At 37.5% G+C, this 17759-nt stretch overlaps 1 protein-coding gene across 4 annotated transcripts in view; it reads left to right on the top strand.

The window, feature by feature from the left end:
* Positions 1-63: 63 nt before the first annotated feature.
* LOC122202384 (anthrax toxin receptor-like) overlaps positions 64-17759 on the top strand; it is a 55084-nt gene continuing 37388 nt past the window's right edge. For 3 of the 4 annotated variants that reach the window (XR_006194628.1, XM_042908741.1, XM_042908740.1), the window contains exon 1: positions 64-543. Coding sequence is in view for 2 of the 4 variants with exons in the window: in XM_042908741.1 (XP_042764675.1) it covers positions 269-543 (275 nt within the window). In the remaining 2 variants the exon portion in view is untranslated. Of the gene's footprint in view, positions 544-2483; positions 2567-17759 lie in introns of those variants that run through there. The other variant, XM_042908742.1, reaches the window with a different exon arrangement.

The following is a 17759-nucleotide window of genomic DNA, read 5'->3' as shown; positions in this document are numbered from 1 at the left end:
GAGCTGCAGGTCACAAAGTCACCATGCCAACCTTCCTGTCCATCATAAGGGACATCACAGGGAATTCTGTCTCTGTGGGGCAGGGAAGGGCCACTCAGGTAGTGGGACTACTGCCCCAGATCCAGCTGTTTGCCTCTTCCGCCCAAAGGGCAGGTACCAGGTGGAGGCTCTAAGAGCACCTTGGAGAAAGAGCTTGAGAGAACAAGGCTCCAGGACACAGGGTTGAAGGGGAGACAGCAGATGAGGCAGAAGCCTGTGGTGGCCAGGCATGGCCAGCGCTGATCCCCCTGCTCCAGGAGAGAGTGGGGCCTCAGGGACAACTAAGAAAATGGGGAGCAGCAGCCTCTGGGTGCCAGGCCCTGCACTCTCCCTGCTCCTGCTCCTTTTCCTGCTGCTGCCACCTCCATTGCTGAGCACAGGGAGCTTCCTGCACCGCCTCCCAGCCTGGAGACCCTTCCACCAGGGCACCAGGCACTACAGGAGCAAGATAGAGAAGCCAAAAACCTGCGAGGGTGCCTTTGATCTCTACTTGATCGTCGACACGTGAGCAGCCCTCCCACCCTGGGTGTTCTTCAGGGCACCTCTGACCTCAGGGTTACTGCTAGCATGAAGCGGTTCAAGTAGACCCCAGCTTCTGAGAAAGGGGAGGTGGGAACAGTCTTGATCAGACCCAAGATAAGACCCTCTGCAATCCCCTTGTTCCTGAGGCTGAAGGAATGCCCCCAAAATTTGTTCCCTGGGACTTCTCCTTTTGGAGAGGAAAAAGTGCCACCATAGAGTTGCTGGATGGCTCTCAGTCCCCCCACCAGCATGGCCTGGATCTGTGGCCTGCATGCCCCTTATATAGCTGGAGAGGCAGGTGATTACTAGGAGCTCCTTCTCAGCAGTTGTTAGAAACTCTGTATGGTTTTTGGTTGTTGTTTGTTTTGTTTTTTACCCAAATGATTTCTGTTTTTACAGGGCCACAGAGATTGCCATGTTGCTTTTGTTAGGCATTGTCATAGTGTCACCGATTAGAAAGTTCTTTGCTCTCCTGCTGCTAAGTGTTTTGGTTTTTCTTCAGCCACTTGGAGACCATGTTACAGTTTGTGTGCACGTTCACAACAGTTTGGCCTGATCAAGCTTTGTCTTAGGAAACTGGGATGTGCATCTTATGGTCTTTGATGGAAAGGGGGTGGATCTTCGTGCTTGGAGAGACTGGAGAGGTTGCCTTGGTTCCCTTTTCAACTCCTCTGGTGGGTTGAGAATAAACTTTACTGATTCAGTGGTAGCAGTAGCATGACTGTCAATATAGTGTCAATATAGCACTTTTTGGTTTCCAGAGCCCATTTATTGTACTTTTGTCATCCTCATAATCATCGTGGGGTCAGGGGGTGGGGAGCACCCCAGCATGTAGCGTACGGACGTATTTGCATTTGCAATCTCCTGGAAAGAGGACGGAATCTAGAGTTTGATGAAGTGGCACTGAGACTGGTAGGACTGGCAAGACTCAGGCTTCATGTGTGCCCTGATGGCAGCATCCCAGGCTGTACTGCCTCTGATTCCTTCTATTCTCCATGGAGGCTGATGATTGGGGAGTTGTGTACCCAGCCCACTAGCATTTAAGGAAAGCCGGCAGAGCTGGGAGCCACCATGCCCACTGAATAAGTCCCTCTTCACTGTCCTGTGGAGGGACTTCTGAGTTGTCCTCAGCAGGTTATGCCTCATTGATACTTGGCACAGCCCAGAGGGATGGTGATTTCTCTCTTGGGCATTGGGCTTGGGAGACGGATGGGCATTGTAAAGGAATGAAAGCCTCTCTGGGTCAGTCTTTGCAGAGGATGGTAATGAGTCCAAAGGGCCCCCTCAGGTGCCATGCTGTTACAGTGCTCCTGCCAATGCATATTTCTGCCATTAGGCCCGATGTGGGTACGGTTCAACCCTGCAATGGATAAGAAGGGCTCTTTGCACAAGTAGGACATGTGAGAAAAACATTAACTGAGCACTTATTGTGTGCCAGGCAATGTGTTGACCACTTTGGTCTCCTCCTGCTTAGAGGAACAGGATCTATTTTCCTATTTTAGGGTGATGCAACGGAGTCTGGAGAGTCCAGTGTTTTCTCAGTGTCAATTAAGCTAGTTTGCTGCAAAAGATTAGATAATAGGGGTTGGTCTCCTCCCCTCTCTCCCAAAGAGGGTGTAAAGTAAGGGTATGAAAAGGTACCATTCTAAAGAGGTGGTCAGGAAAGTCAGGGCTGACAGACAGGATTGTGAGGAGTTCAGGCAGGGGCAGTGTTTTTGACCAGATGAGGTGTATGATTGGAACTGGTTTTAAGCGAATCACAGTTGAGCAAAAAGGCAGAGACCAGTGAGGGGCTGGCACAGAGGTCCACAGACGACATGATAGTGGCATAGAACAATAGGGTAGGCGTGGTAATAATGAGTGGCCAAGTTCTGCATCTTATTTGAAACTAGAGGTCACAGGAATCCAGACAGATTGGATGGGGGAGGCAATGTGTGAGCCCAGACTGGGGGCAAGAGTAAGGTAGGAAAACAGCTTCATCACTGCATCTTCCTCACAACTACAGGTAAATGTTATTATCCCTATTTTATAGATGAGGGAAGGAAGCTGCTCAGGGGAAGGAATGATGCCCTTAAGGTTTGGCATTGCCTCATTCAGATTTCTCAGATAGGAAGACATGGACCCAGAATTGATACTCTGAAGTGACTTATTCCAAAGCTCATTTCAAAGACTTCAAGGCTGGGTAGCTTTCTTGGAATACCTGTGATTGTTCTTGAAGACAAACGGAATTTGTCACCTGCAGGAAGGTCTTGAGTGGTTTGCTTTCAGCTTATTCATTAGGTTCCTTATTAATTTGGTCATTCATTAGATTGAACAGGATGAAAATGAGTGAGTGTTCCCATGTGCCTGCCTTATTGGCCAGTGGCATATGAAAGCCAGGGAGCTCCAGGCAGAGGGACTGGTCTATGCAAAGACCTGAGCACTGAGGCCCTCAGGTGATCCCAGAGGATCCAAGTATAAGGAGGAAGAAGGAAAAAGAGTGGAAGAAGGAAGAGGACAGGCTAATGAGGAGGCCTTGGGCCCATGTAGGAGGTGTGTTCTTCACCTTAAGGGCAACTGGGGATCAATAGAAGAAAAGCTTTTAACAGAGGAGAGATGGATCAGATCTATGCTTTTATTAGAGCCACTGGATTCCTTGAGAAGCATGGGTAAGAAGGAGGAAGGATGGAAGCAGCAGCTGCAGTGAAAAAGAGAAGGTCTTAGAAATTCCCAGAAGGCCTGAGAGACTAGGGAAAATATGTAGGAACCTAAGGCAGATGTGCCCTGTGAAAGGAGAATGGGCAGACAGACTGCTAGGCAGCTCCCACATGTGTGGTATGGATGCAGAAAGAGGGGCTAGTGTAGAGAAGAGAAGTAGAGCTTCAAGATCCATTCATTCTGGGGACATTGGGACTCTGGGCATTGCCACTGTGGGTGCATTGGGGATTGGAGAGGAGCTCACCACTGTCTTTCCTAGTATTAAAAGGTAAACTGAAACACTTTGTAATTTTTAAGGATTTGAGCATATATGAATTGGAATCAGGAAACACCAAACCTCAGTTATTAGGAGCACTGACAGGATCCAGTGTCAAGGTTTATATAGAGAATATATGAAAGAACATCAAAGAAATTATTTGAATGATTGTAGTTTAAGTAGTTACTAGCCTTATTTGGAAAAGCCTATTTTGTTGCTTGTGATTGGTTTGCCTGTGTAGGCTTTCAAGTTATCAGAGCTACCTCAGTCCAATGGCTTTTCGTGTTAATACTTTAATAATTACTCCCTTTTGGTCATCCTCTCATACAGGAGAGACTGACCAACAATTTAGTATTAGTGCTACTTTTAGTTACCATTAGGGTTAAGTTGTTCTTGTCTTTCATGAAACTTGTAGGTAATGATGTCAGGAACATCGGAAGAATTGTTTGTTTTGCTATTCATCTGTTCATTTTTTTTCTATTTCTCCAAGTGCAATGAGACCATCTGATGTATTGATGATGGTTGTGGACACATATTTAAGACCTTTGAGAGAATACAGCACACCATGGAGACTACCATGCTGACTATCAGGAGGATAATAGCAAGAGACTAAAGAATATTCCTTAGCCAGCAAGAGACTAAAGAATGTTCCTTAGCCAGGGTACACATGAACCAAACCAGTTGGCATGAGATAAATCAAAGAATATATCACAAGAGGCATCAACCTGTTTAGCTAAGTGGCTTGTTTGTTAATTTCTCATATTTCAATGTCTACAATACCTGGGGTGTTGGACCAGATACAGCAGGAAGTAATTGCTATGGCAGAGACTCCTCCTTGTTAGCCAGTAAGGAATCTAAACAAATCCTATTTTCTAAAACCACCTTATCAGCTTGAAATAATCCTTGAAACAAAGAGGCATACTTTGGGGTAGCATAATTTACTACCTATTATCTACCTCCTTTGAAATTTCCCCAAGAATTTTCAGTCTAGAAGTTGAGTTGGTAGCTTGTTTCATCTCATTGAATCCATCCCTTCGTCTTGAGAATAGGTCAACTCAGTTAAACAGTGATGTCTCATTTCAAGAGGCAGTGTTGCAGGTAGGATCCCAAAATTAGACCTATACCATGTGAGCAATCAGATATTTAATAAGAGATATTTCAGTGAAAACAAGGAAACAGTTAATGATTGGGGCAGACTATACATCAGGTCCTGAGTCGAGAGAGCAGCCAATTGAGAAGACTTCCAGACATTAGGCTTCTAGATGTGGGTTCAAAGCGTCTCTTGTGTAATTTAATTGTCTCTGGTGATGTTATTGGGTGTTCAAGTGACTGTTCTGAGTGGTCCACACAGCATCAGACACAATGGTTTTCTGTAAATGAGCCATTGTGTTGATTTCTATGAAGTTTATATCAAGTTATCCAGTTCAGTTTGGAGGACTTTGGGAAAAGGGCAGTTTTTATTCTTAGTAATTCCAAATCAGAAGGGTGGAAGAAAGTTGGGATCATTAATTTGGAAAGTTGTAGACAGATATTGGAGAAAAATAGAATAATTTAGTATCCACTCCATTTTACAAATGGATAACAGTGCCTCAAAGACAATGAACAGGTTTAGAATCTGATATCCATTAGGGTGTGTTGTAGGTTTTACTGAAAATATTTTTCGTCTCTACAATTACCCCAATTTCTACCAAAAACAATCATAATAAGACTAATTTGTTTGCAAAACATGTCTAGTCTTATTAAACTGGGTCTAGTTATTTGCATATGTGCAGCAAGAATAGTATATGTACTATTATGTATTGTACATAGTATATGTACATATACTATTGTATATGTATATGTACTATTATGTGTACTCTCAAATATAATATTCCAGTTAAAGCTTTGGTGATATCTAAAGGGATTGTCTTTATACAGTCCATGTTGTTTTCTTAAAATTGGAAATGACTTAGATTCAATTTTTAAAAGCTTCCTTAGTCTAAGAAGCCAAACTAAGCAGTTGCCCAAATTTGTCCTGTAATAAGAACAGATTTTCACTGAACTTACGCAAATGTCTATATTGTTATGTACAGTAAGAATACTCAAGAATTTCCGGATAATAGAAGGATGAGGTAGAGAGAAAGAGAGAAATACAGTTGACCTTTGAACAATAGGGGTTTGAACTGCATGGGTCCACTTACACATGAATTTTTTATAAATGCAAGACATTCGTAGAAAGAGGCACTACACATCTCTTCATCTCCACCCAAAGTTAGCAAAGCTAGATCCTGGAGTGACACCTACTCCTGGCTTTTCTACCCAGGAATATGGGAACCCTCTTTCCTAGCAGAGTCTAGGAGAAGACAGAGTACCTTTGACCATCTCCCTAGGTCACTTGCTCTACCTGACCCCTCTTATGTGGTTCTAGTACAGTTTCTGCTTGCAGGAAGTTCTGGCAAGCAGTGAGCCTCCAGTTTCCTGGTGCTGCCTCAGAGAACTGTCAGCACCGTGGACAGCGCCCCTCCTGCTGTCTGCTCTAAGGCCCAGGCTTCTTCTGCCTGGTGCCATCCTGCCCTGGTGTTCTCCCAGATTCCCTACCGAAGAGCTCCTATTCTGTGGTCCTTGCCAACTCTGACCAGTGACTGGACCCACCACTTTGGCAAGAATCCCTTCACAGAACTGGTTTCTTTGTGCTTCTCAGTTCAAGACCTCAATGATATGAGCTTCACATAGGTACTGGAGTGAGGAGTGCCGGGAACAGACCAGAACTCTGCTGTTCCAGCCTTCCCTGCATCTTTGCTCCAACTTCCCTTCACTTCTAGTCATTTGGTAATTTCTATACTTTTAAATCACAATGTTAAACACAGTTGTTGAGTTTTGAGAGGAGGAAAAAGTTATATGTGAATTTTCAACTGTGCAGAGTGTTGGCACCCCTAACACTGATGTTGTACAAAAACCAGCAGTATTGCATTTTTGTTTTAAAAAGTTTGCTTTGCCAAATTGCTATAAGTTATAGATAGGTTAAAAGAAAGAAGAAAAGGGACCTCTTAAGTACGGAAAACAAAATGTAGAAGAAACAGCTGTGTTTCAAAGTCATAAAAAATTATAATCATCCTCATCAGTTATTTCAGTCCCATTCCATGTAGTTAATTCTTTTTAAAAATTATTAGAGAGGGGAGCCTGGGTGGCTCAGTCGGTTAAGCGTCCGACTTCGGCTCAGGTCATGATCTCACGGTCCGTGAGTTCGAGCCCTGCATCGGGCTCTGTGCTGACAGCTCAGAGCCTGGAGCCTGTTTTGGATTCTGGGTCTCCCTCTCTGTCTGACCCTCCCCTGTTCATGTTCTGTCTCTCTCTCTCTCTCAAAAATAAATAAACGTTAAAAAAATTAAAAATTATTAGAGAGAGAGAGAGAGAGAAAGAGATAGAGAGAGAGAGAATGTGTACAAGCATAGGAGAGGGACACAGGGAGAGGAGCAGAGGGAGAGAGAGAATTCCAAGAAGGCTCCATGCTGAACCAATGCGGGGCTTGATCCCACAACCCTGGGATCATGGCCCAAGCCGAAATCAAGAGTTGGATGCTCAACCAACTGAGCCACCCAGGTGCTCCATATAGTTAATTCTTGTTAAAAGTTTTATGAATCTATCAGTTTCTCCACTAGAGTTCAAAAAATTCTCATGGCATTACCAGCTCAAGGTATGACATTAAAGTTATTCAGAATCTGTACTTGGCAGTCCCTTTTATGAATCTCTTTGAAGAGGAAGCACTTTTGCAAAAGCATGAGAGTAAAACAATAACTGTAAATGTCAAAAGACGTAAAAGTGGCCAATATTAAAGATCTTATGAGAGCCTATTACAGTGAAATTGATAAGGAAATTTTATTTTTTCTGACATAAACTTTAAGATAATAATTAGAATTATGACTGATAACGTTATACCATAACAGAATTCTACATAGACATAACAGACATAACAGAATTCTAAGGAATTTCATACATTCCCATGTGATTTGACATGTTAAATTAGCCTAATTGTCTAACATGTCTCTTTTATAAGGAAAGAGAAAAACAACTTTTGACATGTTCCAGGGACCCTCCAAAATATCCCAAAGTTAATTTGAGATAAAAAAAGACTTCATTTAGAATTTCATTATGGGAAGTTTATAAGAAATAGCAAAAGATTTGAACACTTGATTAAAAGTCATCTGGGTTATCTATCCAACTAAAGTGATAAAGATTTCTGGGGCGCTTGGGTGGCTCAGTCGGTTGAGCGTCTGACTTTGGCTCAGGTCATGATCTCACAGCTCGTGAGTTCGAGTGCTGACAGCTCAGAGCCTGGAGCCTGCTTCAGATTCTGTGTCTCCCTCTCTCTCTGCCCTAACCCACTCACATTCTGTCTCTGTCTCTCTCAAAAATAAATAAACAATAAAAATTTTTTAAGTGATAAAGATTTCTAAGGCAAACATAAAAAGTTACATAGTTGTAAAAAATCTTAGCTCTTACAAAAAAAAAAAATCTTTCAATAGAGGAGACTTAGTTCCCCCAAGTAATCAAAGACCCAGTAATGACAGCATGAAGCACAAGAAATTATTTTGGTAAGACACAATATATTTGATTTCAAGATAGATTATACAAGGGTATAGAGCAACCTTTTATAATCTGTTATTAAGAGCACACCAAGAGGGGTGCCTTGGTGGCTCAGTTGGTTAAGCATCCAATTCTTGGTTTTGGCTCAGGTCTTGATCTCACAGTTCATGAGATCAGGTCCCATGTTGGGCTCTACACTGACAGTGAGAACCTGCTTGGGATTCTCTTCTCTCTCTCTCTCTCTCTCTGTCTTTCACTCTGTACCTCCCCTACTCATGCTGTCTCTCAAAATAAATAAATTTTAAAAAGAGCACACCAATAGTTTAAGATAACTTTTTCTGTTCAAAATATGAAAGAGAATTACATTTTAATTTTGCATAAGTATACTATTGATATTAAAGCTTATTTTTAAAATATTTTATAATATTTTAATAAAATCATTCATTTCTCACAAGCTTGACCAAGTAAAATGTTTCTCTCACTTTCTGCTTTCTATTTCCATTTAGTTTTAATCTTCCATTCCTTTTTTTCATTCTAAAATGACCATTCTTTTAGAACAAAATTACTCTTTTCCCTTAACAAAAGTTTATTTTCATACCTCATACCTTTTCTTACAAAAATACATTCTACTCTCCCTATATAGAGTCATTTCTCTTATTATTTCTAGTAGTTTTAATTGCATATGTTGATTCAAATTTTTAGTCCTTTAATTTCTAGTGAAAACTAAAATTGAGCTATTAAGGACTATTATACCAGCATTCTGTAGACTGGCAAGTTTGTGAATAAATTTCATAATTTCTGGAAGTATGTATATTCTTCCTCATAGTAAATTTTTCAGTGTGGCATAAGACGCGTTTATTAACAAACCCAAATAGCTTTAGTTCTCTGTAATAAGCAACCCAATGTAGGTAATCTTATGTTGAATAATTAGTGTTTCCATATTTTATCTTGTTTGGAAAAGGCAGTCTCATGTGTGTAGACTCATGTGCATCCAGCCACATAAGAATAAACCTTGAGCCTGGAACATGTTTTTCCAAAGAGATAAAGAACCCGTACAGCCTGTGTCAGGCTTAGCACCTTGAGTGAGGACATTGCTCCTTGTTTAACTTTCTGAATGTTCTTTTGTCTCTGCTTAAAGGATGTGCATCATATGGTACCTGACCAATCCACTGTTACACCTGTCTTCTGTGGAAAGGGACAAGGCTCCTTCCACTGTTGCAGGAGATGCATGCTTAGGGCAATTGCCATGCCTAAGCCACCAGGGGAGGCCCACTGGGTATGGGGTCTAATGCCCACTAGTGAAGTTCATCTTGTTCTGTCTCTTTATGTCAATAAAACATTGTTCCATCCAGTGCTTGACTATTGGGTTTTTCTTGGGGACTCCCAACCATGATGTACTGATCAAAAGTGTTAGGGTTCTCTCCTGGAATTGTTAACTAGTGATCAGTAGTCTCCTCTCTTAGGTAACTAAGAGAGGTAAAAAAATTAAAAAAAAAATAAGTGGGCTTTGAATCACTTATGTAGAAGTTTTTTGTTCTCATAATGAAATAATTTGTAAGATTATTTTTTATTACTCAAAGAACTGGATTGCATTCTGAATGATATCAAAGGGCTGACCAACCCTCTAACTACACTGCCTTCAATTTGTGTATCAGGGAGATTTTCTTCACCTCCTTATTCTCATTTGTTATCTCTGGTCTTTCTGATGGTAACCATTTTAACAGATGTAAGGTGAGATCTCATTGTGGTTTTGATTTGAATTTCCCTCATTATTAGTGATCCTGAGCACCTGTTACTCTCTTTGGAAAAATGTCTCTTCAGGGTTTTTACCATTTTAAAATTGGTTTACTTTATTTTTGCCTCCTCTCATATTTTAAATAGTTTTTTAAGTCTTTATCTAGTAAGTGTGATGCCTTGGCTTTCTTGGGGATGATTTCTGTAAATTTATTTAGATCCTTTGAATGAGCAATGTTCTGCTGTTTCTATGTTTTGTGATTTTACTTTGTTGAAAATTGGGTTTTTAATTATTATATTGTAACTCTTGGACATGTGAATATCTTTGAGAAAACATGTCATTTTAGGTCATACACCCATTTTTAAATTGGATTGTTTGTTTTTTTGTGATTGAGTTGTATGTGTTCTTTGTATATTTTGGAAATTAACCCTTTAGCAGAATATATCATTTGCGTATATTTTCTCCCATTTGTGTAGATTGTCTTTACAGTTTGTTGATCTTTTTTCTGTGCAAAGCCTTTTTATCTTGATGTTGTCCCACTTGTTTATTTTTGCCTTTGATGCTTGTCTTTAGGTGTTATAACTAAAAAATTATTCCCAAGACTGAAGTCAATAAATGATTTTCTTACATTTTCTTCTAGAAATTTCATTTTTTTAACACTAACATTTCAGTCTTTACTCCATTTCGAGTTAATTTGAGTGATATAAGGATCTAGTTTCATTCTTTTGATTTAGAATGTCCAATTTTCCCTGAACCATTTATTAAAAAGATAGTCTTTTCTCCATTGAATATTTTTGACTTCCTTGTTGAATATTAATTAACCATATAAGCATGGGTTTATTTTGCAGATTCTAAATTTTATCCCATTGATCACTGTGTCTGTTTTATGCCAGTATCCTGCTGTTTTTAACTACTATAGCATGTAATACAGTTTGAAATCAGGAATTATGATGCCTCCAGCTTTAGTTTCTTTCTCAGGATTGCTTTGGCTGGCCACTTGGGGTCTTTTGTGGTTCCATACACAGTTTAGAACTGTTTTTCCAATATATGTGAAAAATGCTGTTGGAATCTTGATAAGGATTTCATTGAATTTTAGAAGGCTTTGAGTTGTTTGGCTATTTTAACAATATAAATTCTTCCATTCAATGCACAGGATTTATTTCCATTTATTTGTGTTTTCTTCAATTTCTTTCATCAATGTCTTCTAATTTTCAGTGTAAAGAGTTTTCACCTCGGTTAAGTTTATTCATAAATATTTTATTGTTTGTGTTATTGTAAGTAAGATTGTTTTCCTTATTTCTTTTTCAGGTAATTCATTGCTAATATATAGAAATGCTTCTGGCAGCACATCCTGCCAATGTGCTGAATTTGTTGATTAGATGTGTGTGTGTGTGTGTGTGTGTGTGTGTGTGTGTGTGTGTGTGTGTGTGGTCTTTAAGATTTTTTAGGTATAAAATATGTCATCTGGAAATAGAACAACTTTATTTCTTCCTGTTTAATTCTGATACCTTTTATTTTTTTCTCCTGCCTGGCTGCAACTTCCAGTACTGTGCTGAATAGAAGTAATGAGAGTAAACATCTTTGTCTTGTTCCTTATCTTAGAATTTCTTTCACACTTTCACCATTGAGTATGATGTTATTTGTGGGCTCTCATATATGGCCTATATTGTTAGGTGTGTTATTTCTATAAACCTAATTTCTTGAGTGTTTTTTTTATGATAAATGGATGTTCAATTTTGTCAAATGCTTTTTCTGCTTCTATTGAAATAACCATATAATTTTTATCTTTCATTCTACCAATGCAATGTATCCCACTTATTGATTTGCATATGTTGCACTGTCCTTGAACCCCAGGGAGGAATCCCTCTTGGTCATGGTGTATGATCTTATTAATGTGTTGCTGAATTTGGTTTGTTAGTATTATGTTGGGAATTTTGTATATATATTTATTTATTTATCAGAGATTTAGTCCGTGGTTTTCTTTTCTAATAGTATACTTATCTGGATTTGGTATCAGGGTAATAATGGCCTTGTAAAATGAGTTTAGAAGTGTTCTTTTGCTTCAATTTTTAGAACAGGGTGAGAAGGATTGACATTAATTCTTTAAATGTTTGGTAAAGTTCATTAGTAAAGCCATCTGCTCTTGGGTTTTTCCTTGTTGAGAGGGGTTTGATTACTGATTCAATCTCCTTACTCATTGCTGGTCTCTTTAGGTTTTTTCTTTTTTCTTGATTCAGTCTTGGTAGTTTGTATGTTTCTAGGAATTTATCCACTTCTTCTAGATTGCCCAGTTGTTGGCATATAGTTGTTCGTAATAATCTCATATGTTCCTCTGTATTTATGTGGTATCAGTTGTAATCTCTCCTCTTTCACTTACAATTTTATTTATTTGGGACTTCTCTTTTTTTTTTTTTCTTTTGGTTAGTTCAGCTAAAGATTTGTCAATTTTGCTTATCTTTTCCAAGAACCAAGTCTTAATCTTTTCTATTCTTGTTATCTTGACTTATTTCTGTTCTTTATTATTTCCTTTCTGTACTAAACTGGACTTAGCTTCTTATTTGTTCTTTTTCTAATTCATTCAGTTGATAGATTTATTTGAAATACTTCTTTTTCCTTGATGTATGTGTTTATTGCTGTAAACGTCCCTCTTAGAACTGCTTTTGCTGCATTTCATAAGTTTTGGTATATTGTGTTTCCATTTTCATTTGTCTCAAGATACTCTTCTTCCATTTTAATTTCTTCTTTGATCCACTGGTTGTTCAGAAGTATTTTCTTCACTCCCATGCATTTGTGAATTTTCCAGTTTTCCTCCTGTTTGATTACTAGTTTCATACCATTGCAGTGAGAAAAGATTCTTGGTGTGATTTCAGTGTTCTTAAATGTATTAAGACTTATTTTGTGTCCTAACATATGATCAATCCTGGAAAATGTTCCTTGTGTGCTTGAGAGGAATGTGTATCCTGCTGCTTATGGATGGATGAACTATCCTATAGATGTCTTTTAGGTCCTTTTGACCTATAGTATGACTAAAATTTGTTGTTTACTTATTCGTTCTTTGGATGATACGTCTATTGTTGAGCATGGGGTATTAAAGACCTGGGCCAACTATTATGGTATTGCTGTTTATTTCCCTTTTTATTTCCGTTAGTATTTGATTTATATATTTAGGTTTTCTGATGTTGGGGCATAAATATATGCAATTATTATATCTGCCTTATGGATTGACCCCTTTGTCATTATATAATGACCTTCTTTGTCTCTTTTGGCCATTTTAAATTTAAAGTCTATTTTGTCTGATGTAAATATATCTACCACTCTTTTCTTTTGGTTACCATTTGCTTGAAATATCTTTTATCATCCCTTTACTTTAAGATGCGTGTTTCTAAGGCTAAAGTAAGTCTCTTGTAGACAGTGTATCATTGGGTCTGTGTTATTATTGGTTTTGGTTTTATGTTTTTATCTACTCAGTCATTCTGTGTCTTTTGACTGGAGAATTTAATTCATTTATATTGCCATTTGTTAATTGTTTTCAGATTGTTTGATAAATCCATTGTTCTTTCCTTCTTATCTTGTCTTCTGTTGTGATTTGATGACTTTTTGTGACAGTATATTTTGACTCTTTTATCATAATTTTTTTGTGTAACTACTACAGTTGACCCTTGAACAACACAGGTATAAACATCTACTTATATGTGGATTTTTCTCATAAATACTATGTGGTACTATAATTGCATTTTCTCTTCCTTATGATTTTCTTAACATTTTCTTTTATCTAGCTTATGTTATCTTAAGAATATAGTATATAGTACATATAAATACATAATATGTGTTTATCAACTATTTATGTTATCAGTAAGGCTCCTATTCAACAGTAGGCTATTAGTAGTTAAGTTTTGGGTGAGTCAAATGTTATATGCTGTCAAATAACAAAAATTCAACCAAATAAATTTTAAAGGTCTAATTGGAATTTATTTTTTAAAAAATCATGAATCAGGCAGTACCCCATCTAGCAAGTAGAGGGGAGACCCAGAGGGCTACAGAAAAGGAAAGGTTTTTTAATGTATAAAGGAATAGAGGGGCTTGGGTGGCTCAGTTGGTTAAGAGTCCAACTGTTGATTTTGGCTCAGCTCATGATCTCACAATTGGTGAGATTGAGCCCCATGTTGGGCTCCATGCTGACAGTACAGAGCCTGCTTGGGATTCTCTCTCCCACTCTCTCTGCCCCTCCCCCACTTGCACGCATGCATGCACACACTCATTCTCTCTCTAAAAAATAAATAAACATTTTAAAAATAAATGTAGAAAGGATGTAGGAAAATGGAAATTATTAGCAAAGAATTAATTGTTTTAGGCAAGATTTCACTCCTAGGAGGAACAGAAGGGATCTATCAGTACTGACCAGGAAATCTTCATGGTGACTAGTTAATGGTTACATTTATGGGGGGTTGAAACTGAGTTAGGTTAAATATTGTCTTGGTTTGGGGTGTCTGGGTGGCTCAGTTGGATAAGCATCCGACTTCAGCTCAGGTCATGATCTCACAGTTCGTGGGTTTGAGCCCCGCATCAGGCTCTGTGCTGGCAGCTCAGAGCCTGGATCCTGCTTCAGATTCTGTGTATCTCACTCTCTCTCTCTCCCTCCCCCTCCCTCCGTCTCATACTCTCTGCGTCTCTCAAAAATAAACATTTAAAAAATTTTTTTAAAAAATATTGTCTTGGTTTACTGACTTGGGACCTTAACCTAAGTGATGCTATTTGGGGCTTGTGTTTTTTTTAACAACATAGATTTTCAACTGCATTGGGGGGTCAGCACCCCTAACTCCTATGTTGTTCAAAGGCCAACCGTATGTTGTTGTTTTTGTAGTTATGATGAAGCTTACATAAAATATCTTATATTTATAACATTACCTGACATATAACCTGACAACTTAACTTTGCTACCATTAACTAAACTTTATATACTTTTACCTCTTTCCATCACATTTAAGGTTATTGATATTACAAGTTATTCATTTTTATACTGTGTATCCAATAACAAATTGCTGTGGTTATGAATAATTTTATTATGTCTGTTTCTTAACTTTTAAATTAGACTTGTGAGTGAATTATGAACCACCAATTTATTAGAGAATGTGACTCTGAATATATATTTAGTATTATCAATGGATTTTATACCAATGTTATGTTTTTATTATTTAAGTAGCATTATTTTATTTCTACTTGAAGAACTCCCTGTAGCATTTCTTATAAGGCAAGTCTAGTGATGAACTCTCTTACCTTCTTTTGTTGTTATTCAGGAAAGTCTTTATCTCTACTTCATTTCTGAAAAACAGAATTGTTCAGTATAGTATTCTGGTTGACAATTTTTTTCTTTAATTATTTTGAATATATCATTTCATTCTCTCCTGACCTAGAAAGTTTCTGTTGAGACATCTTCTGACAGTTTTATGGTACGTTCCCTTATATGTGACTGTGTTTTTCTCTTGCTGCTCCCAAAAGTCTCTCTTTGTCTTTGACTTATTAAAATTAAATATAATGTGTCTGGTGTAACCATTGTTAGGCTTAACCTATTTGGAGTGCATTGCACCTCTTGAAGCTGGATTTCTATTTTTTCTCCATGTTTGGGGAGTTTTTAGCCATTATTGCTTTAAATATACTTTCTGTCCCTTTCTGTTTTTCTTCTTTTGGTATTTCCATACCTGTATTGTTTCCTTTGTTGATTTCTCATAAGCCCGGTAGGCTTTCCTTATTCTTTTTTATTCTCTTTTCTTTTTGCTTCTGACTGATAATTTCAAATGTCCTATCTTCTAGTTCATTGATTGTTTATTCTGCTTCTTCGAGTCTGCTATTGAAATTCTCTATTGAATATTTCAGTGCAGTCATTATATTCTTCAGCTCCAGGATTTCTGCATGATTTATTTTTATGGTTTCTATCTCTTTGTTGAATTATTTACATCATTTTAAATTTGTTAAGACTTGTTCTGTGACCTATATTCTCTACCTTGGAGAATATTTCACAAGCGTTTGAGGAAAATGCATTTTGCTGTTGTCACATAGAGTGTTCTTTACATATCTGTTAGGTACAACTGGTTTAGAGTGTTGTTCACATCCTCAATTCCCTTATCCATTTCCTGATATTTTGTCTAGTTTCTCTATCCATTATTGAAAGTAGAGTATTGAAGTCTTCAACCTTTATTGTAGAGATTTCTAATTCCCTCTTAAATTCTGTCAATGTTAGCCTCATAAATTTTGGAGCTTCAATGTTTGGTGAATATCTGTTTATAGCTGTTTTACTGTCTTGATTATTTGACTCTTTTATGAATATATAATGTCCTTTGTTATTTATAACAGTTTCTTATTTAATGTCTATTTTATATAATATAGTTACCCAGCTCTCTTTGGGTTTCAGTTTGCCTTGAATATCTTTGCATTCTTTCACTTTCAACCTATTTATGTCCTTCCATCCAAAGTGAGTCTCTTGTAGATAGCATACACTTAGATCTTTCTTTCATCTATTCTGCCAATCTATCCCTTTTGTCTGGGTGGTTTAATCCATTTACATTTAAAATAATTGCTATATGGAAGGACTTACTTCTGCCATTTTGCTGTTTATTTTATGTTTGTCTTAGGCCCTTTTGCTCCTTATTTTCTCCTTTACTGCCTACTTCTGGGAAGGGAATCAAAACTTATTAGTACAAAATAGAATAATCAAGTTTTTATCCCCTTCTCATTTCCTCTGTGCATTCTATTATAGATATTTTCTCTATGATTACATGACCACTAACTGTAATATGCTAAATTTATAGCAATCTAATTATAATTAATGCCATCTTAACTTTAATCACATATAAAAACTCTACTCCTAAGCTGCTACAACCCCTCCTTTGTGTTATCAGTGTCACAAATTACAGCTTTACACATTGTGTGCCCAGTAACAGATTTCTAATGACTTCAATGCATTTCTTTTGAATTCTATAGAGAGTAAATGTTCAGTTACAAACCAAGATTACAATGATGCTAGCTTTTATATTTGCTCTTGTATTTATCTTTACCAGAAAGCTAAGTCTGTATCTTTTTATGTTCATATAACTTCAAGTTACTGGTTAGTGCCCTCCTGTTTAATCTGTATGGCTCTTTTAACATTACTTAATGTTAGGGCAGGTCCATTGGAAATGAACTCCCTCATCTTTTGTTTATCTGTGAATATCTAAATTTCTCTATTACCTACAAAGGACAGTTTTGTAGAATTTGGCATTCTAATTTGATTTTTTTTCCTTTCATCACTTTAAATATTTTCTCTACTACCTTCTGTCCTCCAAGGTTTCTGATGAGAAATAATCTTAGTGAGGACAACCTGCATGTTACAAGTCTTCCTTCCTGCTCAAGATTCTTTTGTTGTTTTTGTCTTTCAGTAGGTTTATTATAATATGTCTTAGGGTGGGTCTCTTTAGTTTATCACAGTTGAAGTTCGTTGAGGTTCTTGGATAGGTTGATTTATATACTTCATACAATCATGTACTTTAAAAAAATAATTCTAGTATAGTTAACATATAGTGTTATATTAATTGTAGGTGTACAATGTAGTAATTCAACAATTCTATACTTCATTCAGTGCTCATCAGGATAACTGTGCTTTTAATCCCCTTCACCTATTTCACCCATCTGTCACCCGCCTCCCCTCTGAAAACCATCTGTTTATTCTCTGCAGTTAAGAGTCTGTTTTTTTGGTTTGGCTCTTCTTTTCCTTTGTTTTGTTTGCTTGTTTCTTTGTTTCTTAAATTCCACATACCAGTGAATTCATATGGTGTTTGTCTTTCTCTGCCTGATTTATTTCACTTAGCATTTATACTCTCTAGATATATCCATTTTGTTGCAAATGGCAAGATTTCAATCATTTTTATGGCTGAATAATATTCAATTTTGGACATTTTTTTTGCTGCTATTTCTTCA

Source organism: Panthera leo, chromosome D2, assembly GCF_018350215.1.
Source record: "Panthera leo isolate Ple1 chromosome D2, P.leo_Ple1_pat1.1, whole genome shotgun sequence".
Lineage (NCBI taxonomy): Eukaryota > Metazoa > Chordata > Mammalia > Carnivora > Felidae > Panthera > Panthera leo.
This window is presented reverse-complemented; position numbering and strand designations above follow the sequence as displayed.